This window comes from Centruroides vittatus, unplaced genomic scaffold (assembly GCF_030686945.1).
Source record: "Centruroides vittatus isolate TY-2023 unplaced genomic scaffold, ASM3068694v2 contig_1168, whole genome shotgun sequence".
NCBI classification, from domain to species: Eukaryota; Metazoa; Arthropoda; class Arachnida; order Scorpiones; family Buthidae; genus Centruroides; species Centruroides vittatus.
Genome location: NW_027120749.1, coordinates 3563787 through 3584489, shown reverse-complemented (window position 1 = coordinate 3584489; position 20703 = coordinate 3563787). Strand labels below are relative to the sequence as shown.

The 20703-nt window shown below is 30.9% G+C and overlaps 1 protein-coding gene across 3 annotated transcripts in view; it reads right to left on the bottom strand.

Moving 5' to 3' along the window:
* Positions 1-9328: 9328 nt before the first annotated feature.
* LOC136982194 (myosin heavy chain kinase B-like) overlaps positions 9329-20703 on the bottom strand; it is a 31105-nt gene continuing 19730 nt past the window's right edge. For all 3 annotated transcript variants that reach the window (XM_067278636.1, XM_067278643.1, XM_067278631.1), the window contains 6 exons: positions 13988-14071; positions 13367-13455; positions 13104-13302; positions 12882-13022; positions 12632-12800; positions 9329-9530 (listed from right to left, as the gene is read on the bottom strand). In XM_067278636.1, coding sequence (XP_067134737.1) covers positions 9383-9530; positions 12632-12800; positions 12882-13022; positions 13104-13302; positions 13367-13455; positions 13988-14071 — 830 coding nt within the window. In that variant the 3' untranslated portion in view covers positions 9329-9382. The remainder of the gene's footprint in view (positions 9531-12631; positions 12801-12881; positions 13023-13103; positions 13303-13366; positions 13456-13987; positions 14072-20703) is intronic.

Genomic DNA, 20703 nt, shown 5'->3' with positions numbered 1-20703 from the left:
TATTCAACAACTGAAGTTTTCAAATTAATTGGTGGAAGGGGAGGATAAAACAATTCATTTCTGACTGATTTTTATGTTAGTATGAAATCTGTTGCTCATCAAGACAAACAAGATATATAGCATTACCAAAATATTCTCATCCATTTTTGCTTTTTATTGGTCATGATAGTTTACTGAGAAATTGTGCTCAATTTCTGGTGTAGTGGAACAAAAACAAGATTTTTTAAAATTATTTTTCTGGTGTAAGTTAATGGAAATAAAGCTGAACCAGAATCACATTAAAAAATGATTAAAAATTAGAGCCTGGCATTATAACGCGATCACAATAAATAATTGCTCATTATATATATATATATATAGAATTTGTTCACTTTATTTTCTTTGAATATAAATAAAATGTTAATAACCAGATTTATTTTTGAAATGAATAGACATTTTGATTAATTTGATCATTATATTTTGCTGCTTTACAAAAAAGAAAGCTAGGAAATATATTTATTATAAGTCAATCCTTTTTCATTAATATTTAACAAATCTACATTACTATTTCTTTTTACTACTACTTATTGAAAAATTAGTAATTCATTTTTGCTCATTTTATCTCTGAATTTCTACGATGACTTGCTTTACTCAAGATCATCGTAGAAATGCCACGTGAATGGAGGCAGATGAGATCGTCAGCTTTCTAGAGGCACCAGTGGGATTGATGTCTTTATATCCATGTGCTGAAGCCATTTGAAAAAATTCCATCCACCCATACATGTACTATTACACCAACAATAAATAAATAATAGTAATTTGGCAAAATAATTCATAAATTAATTAGCAATTTTCATTTAACAAAATTTATTTGTAAAAAAGTTATATAACAGTTTGCATCATTTTTCTTGCAGTTTTTTATTTTAAAAATATTTCTAGTTATCTCATATTCTTTTATTGTCAAAATGTAAATGAAATCTATGTCTTTCTACAAGCCATTTTAATTATATCCATAGAAATTTTCATTTGTAGTACTGCATTTCACAATAGCACAAAAACATGGATTGTTTGTATCCCATATTTTACTTTTAATACTTGAAATTGTTGCAAATATGTTATAGGTTTTTAAACTTTTCTGTTTTGTATAAAAAAATTATTAAATTTAGCAATTACAGTGTTTTTTCTATCTTACAGATGGTTTTTTCAAAACCATTTGGAACAGACACTATTTATTATAGAGAAATTTTAAATATTTTTTGCCGTTCTTTTATATTGAATTCAAAATCATTGATCAAAAAAGAGATAAAGTTGTAAATGAAATATTCAGTAATAGTGATAAATAGTTGTAATTACTACCTTTATCATAATATATCTTACTGAATATTGTAATAATAATAAATATATTTTAAAAAATACTAATGTTTAATCTAATGAAATTAAACTTTGAACTTCAAAATAACTTTAGTCTTTATTTAATATATCAGTTATATAATACTCCTAAAAGAAATCTAATGTCACCGGTTAACATTGAGGAAGGACAAAACATTATTTTTTGCACTTTATTTGTGCATTTATAAAAAAGAAAATACAGTGTACATTTGTGTATATAGAACAAAAACATTTACAATTTAAAAATTTACATATTTCAACAAATGCATTTGATAATTGTATCATTAAAAAGTTTACTCTAAAAATATAGAGTCAAAACTAAACCAAAGATCTTTAATATAAAGCATGCTGTCTTCAAAATAAATCCCTCTTGCATATGCATACTTTTACCAGCATCTAAACCACTTGTCAAAGTAATTATGAAAGCCATTTTTTGTGATGTCTTTAATGATTTATTGCAATTTGGATCCCTTCCTTCAACTTCTTGCTTTAGGGGATAAAATTTAAGAGGATGAGGAGATTGGGAAAGCATTGTCGTGCCTTTCTTGGTCAGATATTTGCAAATGTCGAATGCCTCGACGACTAAAGCCCTAAAAGGCATCATAAAAAATGACTTCTAGAAGTGTGTAGCTATAGAAGATATTTATTTTGAAAATGATTCATAAATACTTATATTGTTGATATCATAAAAGTTTGGTTTATTTTTGATTCTACTAAGTATCTTCAATTGGTAGGTTTTGTCATACAAACAAAATCACAATAATTTACACACATTTAATACCTTGTTTTTGAAACTTCAAAACATTCTTCTATTTTATTTATTTTAATTGTCTTCTTTCAACAGGTAAAGAATTGTTTTAACTAATTTACTAGTGTAATTTCTGGAATTTTGATCAAATAATAATAAATTGTAATGTTGACAGTTTAGGATTATAAATAACTCACCACTCACCACACCGGAATTACTTCAAAAAATTACATACACAGAACCTTTTACCGTGTGATATTTATGCGTTATCACACCATAAAAGGTTCTGTGTACATAACTTTTTAGGATTTTAGTATATATCAATGCTATTCAAAATGATAGTCTGTGGACTGGTAACATCAGTGGACTAGATTCCAGAAATATCTATTACATAAGAATGTTATATTAATTTCTTAGGCTTTTTTAATTTTATTACTGATGTCATTTCTCTCTCTTTTCCTTTCTACTATACTATCATATTCATCAAGAAGATATTTAAACTATATTATCGTTTTACTTGTATAAGGTATTGATTTGGACATATTGGAAAGACTTTGCTCATCTGCAACCTCATAGTTTTAGAAACATATTACAAGTATATTGGGTGATTTGGGACATCTGGCACAACAGATCTTGCAGAGAGGAACATTTTTTGTGCTGTAACTAACATTCCTTGATGCATCATTGAGCAATTTGATTTGTCAAGAGAGCAAGCTAGTTGTTGAGAGGCAGGCATAGTCAACTGACTTAATGTTCTTTAATTTCTTTCCTTAGGGACATGGGAAGAGTGTTGTGTACACCACTCTGTTTGACACCAGAGAAGAACTGATGGTCAAAAGCAGTGTGTATTTGTACAAACTTCACAGAGACCTCATGTATTCAATAGTGTTGCAAATGTATCAAAGTTCAGGGTGTATCAGGGTGGACACTTCAAACACCTTCTGTGAATTGTCTGCAAGTATACTTGTAACAACAATGTATATTACAAGTAATTATTGTATTATCTGTCACACATGACCTGCCTGCATGATCACACAGTTCCTAAATGATACATCAAGAAATATGGATTGTTGCACATAAAATGTTACTCTCTAAGAGATCTGTCATGCCTGAGAGCTCCCTAGTCATTCTTTATATAACATGGTTTATATATATATACAGTATATGTGTGTGTGTGTAGGGGGTAGATGAATCAAATTCCAAACTATTAAGAAAATAAACGAGAAGTTGTGGAGGATACTAAAGAGACTGGTAGAAGGAGTCAAGTAAAAGCCAGATGAGACTTGAAAAAGATGAGAAAAGACTGAAGATAGTTATGGACACTAGAACATTATTGTCCTTTCTATTACTATTCCTACAAATTTTTGGGGCTTGTCCAGGATCTTGAATGAAATTCATACGAGAACTTTTAGAAGGGCAATAATAGAATCCAGATAAGATGGCAGAGTTAGCGACACTACAGTGAATGATGAAAAATTATGACTGACTGTTGTATCTAAGGGTAATACAATGACAGATGTGAAACATCTTAAGTGTGCTGATCTGAAAATCAAACTAGGATGATGAAAATTGAAAATGAAAAGCAAGAGAGAGTTGGTGGAAAGATTAGAAGTTGCACTTTTGGTCAAAAATGCCAGAGACGATGATGTACAAAGTGATGATGATGCTGTCAAAAGTGAGTACTCTAAGACAAGAGATGTTGATGAATCCCTTGAAACATTCAGTGGTGACAATGGGAAGAACATAGTTAAGTGGATCCCCAATTTTGAAGATATGGGAGAAATGTGTAACTGGAATGACATGTAGAAGATAGTTTATGCAAAACAACTACTCAGAGATTCAGCAAGAATGTATGTAAACTATGAACAGTGTACTAAATCATGGAGAACATTAAAAGCTCTTCGCACCAAATTTTCTCCAAAACTGAACAGCAAGAAGATTCACAAGCAACTTTCAAAGGAAGTGAAGCATCAGAGTGAAACTTATCAGGAATATATGTATCGACGATTGAAACTTTGTCACAAATCACGATTGAGGAAGAATTGGCAATACAATATATCATCGATGGAATTCAAGATGAGCAAGTAAATAAAACAGTGCTTTATGGTGCTATGACTTTCAAAGAATTTTGACAAAAGCTGCAAGTTTACAAAGACATGAAATCAAGTCATAAGCAATTCAAGAAACCAGGACATGAGATTAAGCCTAATAATTTTTATGGAGTCCTATATATTTGCTATAACTGTGGTGGGAAAAACAATGAGAGTAAAAGTTGTCCAGAGAAAAAAAAAGGAATGAAATGTTTTAGCTGTAACAATTTTGACCATATTTCATCTCAATATCCTCAAAATGTTGAGAAGAGAAGTTATGAAGTAAAGGAGGAAGAATTTAGATCGATGCCTGTGAAAGAAGTCAAAATAGGGGAAGTGAGCTTCACAGCACTTATAGATTCAGGAAAGTGATATAAATTTGATGAGAGCCAATGATTACATAACGATGGGCACACCAAAGTTAACTGAAAATTCATTACAATTTCATGAAGTAAGTGGGCGAAAGAGTTTTCTACACTGGGAAGTTTTTGGACTGTGGTAGATGTTAACAGAGACCAATTTTTAATACATGTGGTTCCTAGTTCATTCTTTGCTTATCACTTATTGTTGGGAGTAGATTTTCTTAAACAAGTTCATATCAGTTTAAAAGAAGGTTGTTTTGAGAAAATTACCAAAGCAAATATTGAAAGCATTCAAGTGATTGTAAATGAAAAACCTGAAGTGTCACTTTCCAATAAAAAAAGTAAGTGAAAGTGATAATTTAGAAACTGCAATAAAAATCCAAGCAGGAATACATGGTTACTTAACTAGAAAAACACTGAAAGAACAGAAAGGTAATGTATCACCAAACAAAAATCTTGGTACTGAAGAATTACATTAAGATGATTGAAGTAAAATTGAAATTAGCAAAGAAGAGAAACCAAGTGAAATGTCTGGTAAAGAAATATTACATTCACCCACTACACAAGAAATTTCAGATGATTTAAATGAAGATGATGCTGATGTAATGTTGTTTGAAGAAAACAAAGATAGCATCATAGCTAGGCTCAAAAATACACAAAAGGAAGATAGTGAATTAATGGAGATAATTAACAATACAGATATGGAAAAGGTAAATGCTTATGAAGTAAAAAGTGGGATTCTGTACAAGGAAATGGGTGGGGAGTTGTTAATACTGGTTCCCACAAATGCAAGCCTATACTATCAGAGAAGTGCACAACCAAGGTCACTTTGCTATTAAGAAAACCAAAGCACTACTGAAAAGAGACTATTGGTTCAAGAATATGAAGAGTAAAATCAAGAGTATCATAAGAAATTGCATTATAGCAGAAAGGAAAAGAGGAAAATCAGAAGGATTTATGAATCCACTTGACAAAGGTCATCGACCTTTTGATACTTATCACATTGATCATCTGGGCAATTTAACACTGACTAGGAATCATCATCAGTACATGTTTGCACTTACAGATGTCTTCACCAAGTTTCTGCAACTCTATCCACTAAATCAACAGGAGCAAAGGAAATTAAAAGTCAATTGAAAAAACAGGTGGTTGTATTTGGTAACCCTAAGTGAATTGTGTCTGACCATGGATTGGCATTTACATCAAGTGCCTTTAAGTATTGTTGCAAACAAGAAAACATCAAGCGTGTTCAAATTACTACCGGTGTTCCAAGAGCCAATCGACAGGTGGAGAGAATGCATCAAGTCATCATCTCATTGCTTACTAAACTGTCTGTTGAAAGCCTAAAGAATGGTATAAGCATGTTGTTCTGGCAACGAAGTACATCAATTCCTCGTATAACAAAAGTATTGATAGGTCTGCTTTCGAGTATTTATTTGGTACCAAAATGCATTTGAAGGAGGACCTCAAACTACAAGAACTGATTGAGAAAGAAAAAATTCCATGCTTTGCTCTAATTTCATCAATGGCAAAAGAGAACATTAAGAAACTGCAAGCTGAGAATAGGAAAACTTTTAACAAGAAAAGAAAACAATTTTCTTTTCTTTTTGTTTTCCCCCACCAAATTCAATGATCTTGTAGCTATAAGGAGAATGCAGTACAGACCCAGCTTAAAAATCCATCCAAAGTTCTTATGGGTGTATAAAATCATAAAAGTTCTAAGAAATGACAGATATTTAGTTGAGAAGATCAGAGATCACGAAGGGCCAATTCAGACATCTACTTCTGCGGACAATATGAAAGCATGGGTCACTTCAACTAATGAAGTTTTTGGCCGGTCAGATGAGGACGTTGGAGATGACATCAGCTGTCGGGATGGCCGAATCAAATGTGGGGATTAGATGAGTCAAATTCCAAACTGTTAAGAAAATAAATGAGAAGTTGTGGAGATGAAAGAGAGAGGGAGTTGAATAAAGCCAGACGGTTGAAACTGATGGTTGAACAAGGCACAAAAAAAACTGAAGACAGTTATGAACACCGGAATATATGTATATATGGAATATTATTATTCTTTATAATAATATTCCGTATAATAATGTATATGTATTATATATATACACACAGAAATAATAGAATATGGTATATATATATACACACATATACACCGTGTTAAATTTACAATAAATTTAAGCCCAGACAGAAATGTAAATTACAAAAGTTTATATTTACATACAGTTTGTATGGAAGATTTAAAAAAATATAGTAAAAGTTTTAATGTTTAATATCTGTAAATAGCTACAATATTTGTGCAAAGTGGCAATTAACATTTTCCTTTTCATAGAAAGATTAATAAAGTAATTTATAAACCAACCAGGCATATATTTCTGATTATTCTCTGAAATTTTAACATTGACAGTCAAATAGTCTATAAAATCAAAAGTGATTTTCTATTTCTTTTCTTAGAATGTATAATTTTCATATTTAGGCCTATTATAAATAATTCATTAAAGAAATATTTCAGTAAAATAATTGGCAACATCAAATTGCATCATTACTGTATAACTGATCTTGATATTACATTTGATTTGGAAAATATAATAATGTTTTCATTAAAAATTAATCAAACATAACTAATGAGCTATTGTACACTGAGTGGCCAAAAAATTAGACACCCTCTAATAATGAGTTGGTCCACCTTTAGCTCTGATCACAGCCAATATGCTTTTTGGTATGGACTCAACAAGTTGCTGATACTGTTGCTGAGAAATGTTGGCCCATGCTAACATAATGGCAGTCTAAGTTGGGTCAGATTGTTTGGTGGCGTTTCCAAGCTTTGAAGTGATCTTTCGACTTTGTCCCACAAATGTTCCCTAGGATTGAGGACAGGGGTCTCAGCTGGCCACGGAAGCAGGTTAAACTATGATTGATGTTCTCAAACCAATTTCAGAGCAAGCATGGTGACATGGTGCATTTTCCTGCTGAAAGTGACCATCTCCATCAGGGAACATTACAGCCATAAACAAGTGTATGTGATCAGCAATGATGTTGGGTAAGCTGTTCTATTCAGAGATGTGTCCACAAATATCAAGGGATCAAGGGACCCAGTGTACTCCAGGAAAACATTCCCCACACCATAATTCCACTGCCACCAGCTTGAAGAGTTGTCATTTGGCAGGAGGGGTCCATGAATTCGTGCTGTTTGCACCATATTCTGATCCTGCCATCTGCATGATGGAGCAGGAAATGAGATTCATTGGACCAGGCTACTTTTTTCAAAAATAGGAAAAGGCACCTGTTGTGGGCCCAAGAACAATGAAATTGGTCACTTGAGGACTGCCTTAAGTGACCAATTTTGTTGTTCCTGGGCCCACAACAGGTGCCTTTTCCTATTTTTTTGTGATACCAAATGCACTCTTAATGGTCTCCTGCTGCTAAAGACCATCCTTGGCAAAGTGTGTTTTGTTCTGCATTGGGATATGCTTTGTGATGCACCTGCATTGAATTCAGCTGTAATTTGTCATGTTGTTGCCTTCTGTTGCGCTATGCGCACTATTCGCCTTTCACGTCTCTCGTTCACCAACCTTTTTTGACCAGAATTGTCCTTATTGTTTGAAGTTTTTTTTCTCAACTGTCACTCTCTGAAAACCCAAGATACTGTTGGGAGAGGAAATCTTAAGTAGTCATTTCAGAGATGCACCGTCGATCATCCCTCATTCAGTCACTTAAATCTTTTGTCTTACCCATTTTGACATTAACTTCCATGATAACTACATCGTCCGAAGCTGAACATACCTTATATAAACAACTCTGCATTGTCACATCACTGTCAGACTGATTTACTTTCAAATAAGGGATGTCTTTAATTTTTTGGCCACTCAGTGTATATTGGATAAATAAAGTATTTTCACTTACATTTTCAAGACAATCACTAATTTACATAATAAATAATTACATGTAAAAACTGCTATTAAATATTATGGTTCTAAACAGACATTAAAAAATAATTTTCACCATTTTGTTCAAAAATAACATAAAAATTTTGATATGTGATTAATGCTAGTTTTATTGTATGTGCATAATTAATCATAAAATCAAAGTGACATACTTGTAGACTTTTATTAGAAATTTCCTAGATCTGAACAATTGCTGTCACATATCTTTTGCAGTAAGATGGTGACTTGATACAATCGATGTTTATTCTTTATCAGTTTTTATTTGTAAATTTGAAACAAATTGTTTTAAACATAACTGACATCAAAACTTTTGAAAAAGTTAGATTACGGTGTTATGGTTAAAAAAATTAGCATTTGTTCAATCTCTATAACTCTGAGATATTGTTACTGAATTTGGCACTATTTATCACACTGGACTTCAAAAAGCTTTTCAGATATTATATATAAAGATGATAATAATATCAATTGGCATGTTTTTGTGTGTTGAGCAGTTTTCATTTAACCAAAACAATTTCTTTTATAGCATTTTTATGTCTTCCCATCAAATAGTTGAGCATTTCAGTCAAAAAAACTAACAGGTTGTTGTTAATGTCATTTGCTTCCAGAAACAACATAAAATAACCAAATACTGGTTATTCTGCTTTAACTATACAAAAACATGCCTGTAATCGGATTTATTCATGGAATGTATGGTATCATTGGATCTCTTTTGTACTCTTTGGTTGTAAAGGTAATACAAAAACACTTTTACATTTAAACAATTTGAAATACTTGTATGAGTCGAAACCATTGAAATACATTTTCAACTGCCAATTTTATAAAAGATTAATATGTAGTTTATTGATGATCTTTAATTGTAATTTATAAAATATGACATAATTTATTTATAGAGAATTTAGAACTCTTTGCAAAATAATTTTTTAAACCATTGAAACTTCCAGAATCACTTTCTTCTTTGCTGTCAGTAACTTTGTATGTGACAGAAAATCTTGAAGCTTCCTTTTTGGATCTGAAATATTTAAAACTGGGATGTAGTTTAACTTGAGAAATTTGGTTTATATTTATAATTCCACTATCAGTAACCTATTTTTTGTACCCCAATGTTATTCAAGCAATGGATGATGTGGGGTGCAACATTGGAATGCAACTTTTTTTTTATTAAAAAATAACAGATTTATAGCTCAAACATAAAAAATTCAACAATATTTTGATAACAGGGTATGGCTAACACATTTCCTTATATCTGAATTTAAATATTGGGAATTCAGATGTTTTTCCATTATTTTTTGGGAAAAATTCTAACTCGTACTTGGTCCATCCAAATAACCCCGTCTACAGTGGTGGTCAATTGTTTAGGACCAAACATGATTGTGGCAAAAATCATTAATTAAATACAAAAAAAAAACTGAAAATAAATAAACAATTACGCAAAAATCAATTGTTTGTATTTGTATAAGACATCTGTAGAAAATGAAGTAATTTGCATAATTTGTTGTGAAAAAATTACGAGTTGTTTAGCAATACACCCACATATATCTAGTTGTTATTTTAGGACCAGTCACAATAAATCCTACAAAGTAAGTACATTCCAGAAACTTACTAAAACATATCAAAACATTAAAATGTAATTAAAATAATATATATTTTCTGCTTCAAGATGGGCAGGGGAAAGAATTTGAGTCTCGAACTTTGTCAAAAAATTGTAAGTCTTTATAGTAAAAATATCACCTATGCCAAAATTGCAACAACATTAGGGTGCAGCAAAACATCATGTATTCGTGCAGTGAAGCTATGGGAAGAAACTGGATGTCTTTTGGATTGGCCTAAACCTGGAAGAAAAAACCACCAAATGCATAAATTGTAGAATTCACAGAATATTAAAAAAAAAAAAAAAAAATCGAATACTAACATCAACTGATCTCAAATTTAAAATGATAAAACATGGGATGCCTGAACTTAGTACCCCTAACATTAGGTGTCGATTAAATGAATTTAATCTATTTGGGTGAGTTGCAAGGAAGAAGCCACTCATATCACTGAAAAATAGACAAGCTCATCTGAAGTTTACTCATGAACATGAAACAAAGATAAATCTGTTTGGGAATGATGGTCGCAAATACATAGGATGAAATTCCTCAGCTTTTTGTCATCTTAATTGTATTCAACCCACTGTAAAGTTTGGAGGTGGAAATGCAATGGTGTGGGGATTTTTTTCTTCATAAGGAATTAAACCCATTCACCTCATAAATGGGATAATGGACCAATTTCAATATAAACAAATTCTGGAAGATTTAATGCTGCCATTTGCAGATGACAATTTGCCTCACAAGTGGATTTTCCAACAAGACAATAATCCAAAGCATACCAGTAAACTTGTCAAAAAATGGTTTCAGGACAACCATCTTAGGTAATGGAATGCCCAGCCAAATCACCAAATCACCCTATTGAAATGTTATGGAGTGATGTAAAATCTGCTTTGAAACAAAAAATACCTGAAAAGAAATGAGCAATTTGTGGAAATTCAAGAAGCTTGGAAAAACATCCCAGCTGAGCATTTGCAACGATTGGTGGACTCCATGTCCCGCTGTTGCTTATCTGCGATAAAAAATTTTGGTTATCCAACAAAATATTAGTTTTTTATCCTAAATTTTGTTATTGGTCCTAAACATTTGTCCAGGGACAAATTGAACTTGTTGTACATCATCCATTGCTTGAATAAAAGTAATATTTTGTTTATTAAATAAAGGTTATAATTTTATCAAATGAAAACAAAGTTAATATTTTTCCTGAATTTTAATATCATTTGTTTGGTTTTATATTCCACACAACTCTGTTTTGAAAATAATTGTTAATGATCCTAAACAATTGGCCACCACTGTAATTTCTCCAAATGACACTAAAATAATGCAAAAAAAACTTATTTAGCTATCAACCCACGATTTTAGGATTAAATTAAACATTACAAATTCCAATTACCTTACTAATAAACACTTAATAAGAGCAGTAATGTAACAAATCACAGGAGTTCAGATTTTGTGGTTGTGGTGGAAATGATTAACTAATCAGTCTCTAAAAAAAAAAAAAAATTGATACATCCTCATGTTTCAGCTTAAATGTGCATGCCTTACTGCAACATCTTGTATAAAAATTATGGTGTTCAGACAATTTTTCTGCTGCAGTATTGGAATGGCAGTTTTGGAGCATAATTCCTTCCCTCCTGGGTATTAACAGAACATATGTAATACTGGCCCAGAAGCAGAGTTTTCTTCATTTATCATTGGTCCTTTATTTTATTTATTTATTTTTTTTTTTTTTTTGATGCTGTGAAACCACACCACATTGTTACCTTTGGTGAGTGCAATGGAATTTGATGATGAACTTGTGGATTTTTGTTACATCAAATACAACAGTTGTGCATTTGCATCACTACAGATGACTTTCCACTGTCATTTAGGGCATGTTTATTGCCATGATATTGTACATGCATTACTGCTGCCATGAGAATTTTCCATTCTGTGTTCCATTACGGTGGTAGGAAAATCTTCCTTTTTCAGTTTTTGAATTGGGGTGAGACTTGTCTGGCTTTCATAGAAAAAGTTCCAACCTCCTCAAAATAAAATCAATTTTCTAAGATTCCCAATAATAACAGGATCTCATAAAACTTTTAAACATCAAGCCAAAATTGTATTTTGTTGAAAGTTTGATAAGCAATAAACAATTGGGTAAAGTGAGCACGATGACCATTCGTCTGACAAAGAATTGTGACAAACATTTTCCAACTCCTTTTATACTCAAAATTTGTTAGAAAGCTTACATAATATGCACATTAAGAGGATGATATTGCCAAATTTCACCCTAATGGCCAAATTTTGAAGTAAAATTTTCTCCCAAAAATTGAAACTACATACTCAGGATAGCATGCAAACCAAATTTAGTTGAGATTTGTCCAATAGTTCTTTCTATAGAGAGCTGCAGACACCTACTCTTTAAATACAATCACCCTGTGTTTATTGCTAAAATCTGTTATTATTATAAAACTAACTGCATGTGATATTAAAATAAACACAAATATTAAATTTGGCAAATAATCCATATTTGTTATGTACTTACTGATTATTAGTTTGATTACTTTTTCTGGAGAGATTCCAAACAATAAGCTCTTTTCCACCAGTAACAAGACATATATCATCTTCAGACAATCGATTAAAGGAAATATATTTAATTAAAGAAGTTTCTCCAACAAGAGAACAGTTATATTCACAGTTGGGTAACAAATAAACTAAACAGAAAAGTATTTTCTATATAAGTTGTTATAAAGATTTGTAAATGTTGTTGATAAAAACTTAATTATAATATTTACCATCAATACATCCAGTATTAATTTTATAATTATACTTAGAGAATAGAATATTATCTTCTGCAACACACATTGTGTTTATTTGGTAATTCTCATTAAAATATCCTTTAGAATGAAATGACTTTTTAAAAATTTCTAATTTATCTGAAAGAATATATATTAATAAATTATTAGAATACTTTTTGAAATGTTTGTTGTTATATTTGTCTGTAAACTAATGCTTACTTGTAGCCAGATCCAATATAAATATATCCCAATCATTATTTGCTAAATATAATTTATTATTGCATAGGCTGAAACACATCCAATTTTCAACCTGATTGTTGTTTTCTATATTTTGGGTAAAATCTTCTAACTTTTGTTCAGAACAATGCCAAACTTTAAATATTCCATTGGATAAACTAAATACCTGCTGATTGGAAAACTAGAGGAGAATATCAAATTAATGCTCGAGGAGAAATTCAAAAATTACAAAAAATATACCTCACCAATAATGATAAAATTCCATCAGTGTAAGCTTGAACTGAAAATACATTTTTTTCTTCTAATACATTCCATATTTCAATTTTTCCACTCTCTGGCAATTAAAAATATTATAAATTATAATCTTAAAAGTTTTCAATCCAAAATATTATTAAATTAACTTTATCATAATAATAAATAAGCATTAAATAATTACATAATTGTATTATTTAAAGTAATATAATTTTACATAACATTTATTCAAATCCCTAATAAAGTTCACACACTAAAAATAGAAGATAATTTCAGGAATGGTTTTTGTAAAAGTAGTACTGATTTTACTTGTTTTTCTATCATTTTAGATAGGTTACAGCTTGTAATTAAATAAAAGAAATCAAAACTTTTGTTATCATTAATTCAAATAAATTGGAAATAAAGAATAAATTAGTAAATTCTTTTCTAACAACTTTAGTGCCTTTGACCGGTGTGCTTCTCTCTTCTTTTTTAAAAAAGAAGAGAGAAGCACACCGGTCAAAGGCACTAAAGTTGTTGGTTTTCATTTATTTTCACTCCGGTGTTGTTCCTTTATATATAAATTACTTTTCTATTATGATAAAACTATTATAACTGAAATAATCAAATTATACCTGTTCCAATTAATACATTAAAGTCTTCCAAAGCAGATAAACAAGTGATGCCATTAAATACATATATTGATTTTATCTCTTTACCTATCAAAATTAAAAACAAAGTAATTAAATTTTTGTTAAATATTTAAATGAAAACATTAAGTACATTATATTTTATTACATATTAAATTATTTGAAACTCTTTGTGTTATAATTTTATTTATTTATTTAAAAAGACACAAATGTATTACATTACGTATTATTTTTAAACTTGTTTAAATCACATTCAAAATATAATGCGTATCAATCAAACTAACACTAAAATTTAATAAAGATAATTTTTAATTATTTAATTCTAAATAGCATATGAATTATATTAAAATTTACAGTCAAACCTTGATTTTTGAACATAATTTGTTCCTGAAAGTTGTTCGAAAACCAAAACAAATTTTCCCATAAGAAACAATATAAAATGGATTAATCTGTTCCTAACCTCCAAAACAAAGCTTTCTTTTTACCTGTATAGCTGTATTTCATATACAAAAATTCCTACAAATGCAATGTAAATACTATATTAATAAATATTAAATATTAATATTGTAATATACGAGCAATTATTTATTGTAACGTCACAATGTCAGGCTGTAATTTTTATTTATTTAACTTACAATATATCCTTTCCTCCTCAAATTAGTAATGGCTTGCCCCTGTACATCATACTTTTCTTTCTTTAACAATAGAGCCATGCCAGTCATCTATCTAACACTTTTCAGGGAAAAATTTTTGTTTTGAACTGAAATTACATGAAAAATTTGCCAGGACAAATTCACATTTAGAAAAAATATATATTTCTTTCCGGACTATACATACAAATGAGTCCAAATCCTTCTGTCCTTTCACACACTTTATAGTCCAGAAAGAAATATATATTTTTCTAAATGTGAATTCATCCTGGCAAATTTTTAATGTAATTATTAATTTTATAATTGTGTTAGCCACCGCTAGAGGACTTTTTAACTTATTTACATTTGACAGCGGACATGTAGCATCAAATAAAAGGTCTGTTTCGCCATAGATATGTTATTGCCTCTACAAAGCATGTGAAAGGGCAGAAGGATTTGGACTCATTTGTATGTATAGTCCAGAAAGAAATATATATTTTTTCTAAATGAAATTACATTAGAAGTTCATATATAGTTAATCATGGCTTCCTACCCCTAAGGTTTCCATATCTGGTCTTGTCTTTCATCTATGTAACTCTGTTCTTGAAATTAGGGAAGACAGATGATAGACAAACATTAACAGAAATTTATAGGTCTACAATTTTTTCAAATTGCAGCCCAATAATAATATATTAATAAAGTTTTGTTATTTTTACTTATTTAACTTAAGCATATATTATCACCAATTCTTGGATGCCATTTATATTATGTAAATGTCAATTAATGCAGTTTTTATTAATGAATTCAATTTAAATTCAATTTGTAATGCATACTGAAAAACAGAAGTAATATCTTTCCCAAATGTGCATCAAAATCTAATTTAAATAGCAATGTCAGGATTTGTGATGTCATGATCAATGATTTGTGTTTGTGACATCTAATGGCAAGAAGTGATCTCAGCGTCACTAACTTCTGAATCGGTAATCCTGTTGTTGATTAGTTGGGCCATTGACTTTCTTTAACATAGGAAATATAGGGAGTTGATTGTCTGTCTCTTTCAAATCTGTGGCCAACTCTTGCTGAGTAGCTTGTTCAGCAACCAATGCAATTATGAGTTCAAAATTTTGTTCAGAAATCAACATAAAATGGATATCGAGAAGAAGAGCAATACTGCCTTAATGGTATACGCCAACGAAAACGGCATTACACCTGGGCTACACCAGGTGACCTTGATACAGAGAACCCAGCAATTACACCATCTTAAGTATTTAGAGGCGCTGGAGATCTTTGAAGCAGATTGCCTGGGCCTCTCAATCAACTTTAAGGAAGAAAAGCAACTTTCGAAGGCATGGCAAGCGATGTATGACCCGGTGTTATAGTCACCGACGCATGCGCAGCATTGCTTGTTTACAGTGCCCATCTATAGCAGAGGTTGGAATGCATCTGTAATGGGAGTTTAGAATGAAGGGTCACTCTCTACGCCAATCCCACCTGAAGAAGGTCCTAGGGGATCGAAAACGTTTGTGGTTAACTATACTTTGCGAAGCTGTTTAAAGTTATTGGAATACATATAAACAATTAGATATAAGCAGATTATTCCAATGCATAGAACAGAACATATTAACATTTTTATTTTTCATTTGCATTATATTGAATCCTATCATTGAAAATTTGATGGACTGTGTTGTTTTTCTCCCTTTATATCTTCTATATCTGCAAATTTAAAAACATTTTCAATAATTTAAATTATTTTAAATACAGTCAAACCTCAGTTTTCAAACAGTTTAGTTCCTGAACAGAATTTTGAACTCATAATTGCATTGGTTGCTGAACAAGCTACTCAGTAAGAGCTGGCCACAGATTAGAGACACACAGACAATTAAGGATTGCAATCCAGCAGTGTTTTGAATCCAGCTGGATTTTTGCTGGATTGAAATCATTCCAGCTGGATCCAGCACGGATCCAGCAGTGGATGTATTTTTGCTGCAATAAAGTGTTATCTGTCTATCTATCCTGCAATTTATGTTTATTTATTATTTTTTTTTTTAATGAAATAAAACATTTTTTAAAAATACTTAAGAAGCTTTTATTATTTAGACTGGTCACTATAAATCAGTAAAACTTCTTACACATTTAGGTAGTAAACTTAACTTTGGTTCGATTTAACATTTGAGATAGAGATAATTAACTTTAAATGTTTAGTTAGATTATAATTATAATGTAATCTTTAAGTTAAATAATAGCAAAGGTAATTCTACTGATTAATTTATATTAATATATTATAATAATGTAAAGACGGATAATCAGTGGCTAAGTGACTATCAGTCTTACCAGTTTTCATATATAAGCTCTACATATTAGTCTGTAGTTATTTATAAGTATATAAAACTATGTACTGGAAGTAGAATAAGTTAAATAAACTACACCTTTATCAATCCAGCAAAATTTAATAAAATAATAACGTTTTCAATCGTTTTTAACAATCTTCCTCGGTTACAAAAAAATAGAACATTAAATATAGAACATAAAATGTGTTCGGAATAAATATAAAAATTAACGGAAACGCCCAAACGGACAAAATATAGATAAATAAACAAAATAAATAGCGGAAAAAATATATACAGGGTGTTTTTTTTAAACTGACGGTACTCAGAAACGTCTGTAGAGCAATCTAACAGCCGGACTGTCGCCAAATTTGGGAGAGTGACTAAGGATGACATGGAAAAGAGATAGAATTTAGGTACTACTTTTTTTCTTCGCGGAATCTTCCGCGAAGAAAAAAGTAGTATCTAAATTTGCCGGTAGGGGTGGATTTGGCACTGTTGTAGCAAAAAAGCTACCAGCACTTCACTGAAGAAAGGGTCATCAGTCGCTTTTTTCCACTTGCATGGCCGCCTCGCTCCCCGGATCTAACCCCATGTTACTTTTTCCTGTGGGGTTACTTAAAGTCCAAGGTCTATAGCTTGGTAGTGTCCCAAACTTGATGACTTTGAAGGACAACATTTCTCCAACTGTGATGAACATTCCTGCGGACATGTTACGTTCGGCCATAGAGAACACGGTGTTCAGGATGCAATGAGTTGTCCAGCAGGACGGTGATCACATTGAAGAAGAGAGAAGGTTATTTGCTGATTAATTAAACTTTCGTTATTACACTGAAACCGCTGTCCGATTATTCATTCATTCGTGTGTTTGTTAATTGCAGCTGGATTTCATGCAGATTCTTAGCTGTTTTGCTACAACAGCGCCAAATCCACCCCTACCGGCAAATTTGGGTACTACTTTTTTCTTCGTGGAATCTCTTTTCCATGTCATCCTTAGTCACTCTCCCAAATTTGGCGACAGTCCGGCTGTTAGATTGCACTACAGATGTCTCTGAGTAACGTCAGTTTAAAAAAAAAACATCCTGTATATAAGATCCAACAAAACTAGCATTGTCCTGTTAATAACAGCATCTCTATGGTTTATACAACCAGTTGTCATGTGCGCCTTGCAGATTTCCAATCTCTAAAGATGTTTAACCGTTTGCCTATTCGTCGTCGTTTTTATAATTGCCGCTTGATCCCATTGGATGTTAACATCCTTCTGTCTTGCGTATGATGCCAGCGCAGTGTTGTCAAGGTTCTTACTGATTGTATATTTGTGCTCTTGAGCCTTTGTTTTAAACTGCGCATCGTTGCACCCACATAAACAAGCTTGGAATTGAAACGTTGGTTGTGTAAAGGCACCGAATATATACCCGTTGTTGAATTCCGATCCTCTTTCTTTTTATCGTTTCTTAAAAGTTTGAAAACAGTGGAATTACGTCGGTATACAATACGAAAATTATCAGACCTGGCAGTACATCTATGTATCTTGTTTTAAAAAAATGGGATGTAATTAAGCACTATTATTTTTATATTTATTCCAAACACATTTTATGTTCTATAGTTAATGTTGTATTTTTTTGTAACTGAGGAAGATCGTTAAAAGCGAATACGTTATTATTTTATTAAATTTTGCTGGATTGATTAAGGTATAGTTTATTTATAAGTAATTTAATTATTAGTGTTAGTAAAGTAGTGAGTAAGTAATTAGTAGCAGTCTAGTAGTTAGCAAAGCGGCAACGCGACGATGTAGACTTTTGCGCAGTTATTTAAAAAGTTAATTGAGTATTTGTGGATCCACAGCGCTGGATCCAGCACCAAGTGCTGGATCCAGCAGGCCGAAGAATGCGCTGGATCCAGCTGGATTGCTGGATGAGGGATCCAGCAATTGCAATCCCTACAGACAATCAACTCCCTATACTTCCTATGTTAAAGAAAGTCAATGGCCCAACTAATCAACAACAGGATTACCGATTCAGAAGTTAGTGACACTGAGATCACTTCTTGCCATATGTTTAACAGTTTGAAAATAATAAAATATTAAATTTATGTAAAAATAAATAATACTTTTCTTCTTACATTTAAATAAATTTGCAAAAATTGATAATGATTATTAAATAGTCGTCATTAATTCTTGAAAATTTATGCTTCTTGCCCATTATTATTCTGTAAAATAATATAAAATTCACTGTGTAAAACTTGTTTATTTAGTTATGGCATACAACACTTGGGCAATCTGCCTAGTGGGAATGCCTTTCAGGAGGTCTTTTTAAGGAAACTGGCCCCTATTTAGGCATTACAGATATGGAGAAAACCCAGAAAACTCCATATGGCCAGCCTGTCCAAGTGAGGCATGAACCCACGACCGAACTCCCAGTGTTCAGGGAATGAAGTGTTACAGAGAACCACTGGTGGGACCTGTGTAAAACTAAATATTACCATTTTTATATTTGATTTTTAACTATATAACTATAACACCATAATATGCAGTAGACAAACTTCTACTTTTCTTCTGTTAAGGCAATTATAAAAATTTTTTGTTTCAGTAATATTTTTGTAATATACAGTGGAAACTTGATGGGATAGGGGTCTTTAGAATAAATGAAATTTATGCTAATCCAGAAACTTGTTTGTTTTTGTGTATATAAAGTATTGCGCATTTAACGTTTCTTCAACTATAAACACTGTAATGCAATTACTATATTTGAAAGTAAATCAATTTACTCAAAATTGAACATAATATTATGTATATGACTTAGTTCCACAGCACTATAATCAAAAGATGTAGTAGTAATTTCTAGCTATGGTCTCTGTGTATTATATTCTGTGATATGTACAATGCTAGTTTTTTTTTTGAAAATCATTTCAGGTAATCTAGAATTTCCTACTGTAAATATTTTAATATATTACTGTCCAAAACTTATCAACATTCCTTATTATTAAAAGAAATTAGTTTCTTTTCTTAATTTAATGTGGAATCTTTTATTATTTATAAAATATTAAAAGTGTATTTAAATTTATTCATTATTGTCAGTGGTAAAGCCAACTGTTATGAAATAAGTAGACTAAAAAGGTAATAATGTGGACTATTAGTTAAAAGATTTTTGTGAGATTATAACTTAAATTTAATATTTTTTTACTTTTTACCTATGTACAGCAAATGACTGTTAAATTTATTTTATTGAAAATAGCTAAGTTATACTTGTTTTTCAATGTTACACTTGTGTTCAGTATTTTTTCAACCACATCAAATAATGCACCAGATTTATCTTTTCAAGCACAAAAATAAAGTAAATTTAATTAATGAGTCTGTCATGAATGAAAATGGAAACGTAACTTGTATAGTTTATTCAACATTACAGTAGACAAACATTTGCTATTTGAAATACTGTATTTCAGAACACACTGTTTCTTATTATAACTTGGGATTAAATCACAAGTTGGTCAGATTTATTTGTAAATAAGTTCCACATATCTGCTTTTTCATTTTTAAAAAATTAAGTCTACCTTAATTTTGCAATAATTTATTTCACTCTTTTATCGGAAGACAATAAAATATAAATGTTTGCAAAATCCTAAATACCTGCTTTTGTTTCACTATTGGAAAAAATTTTAGAATGTTAATTTCATGAAAATATGTTTAAATTTTATGTCTTATTAATGCTTCTTCTAATCTTTTCCAGATGATGAATCAAATGTTTGAATG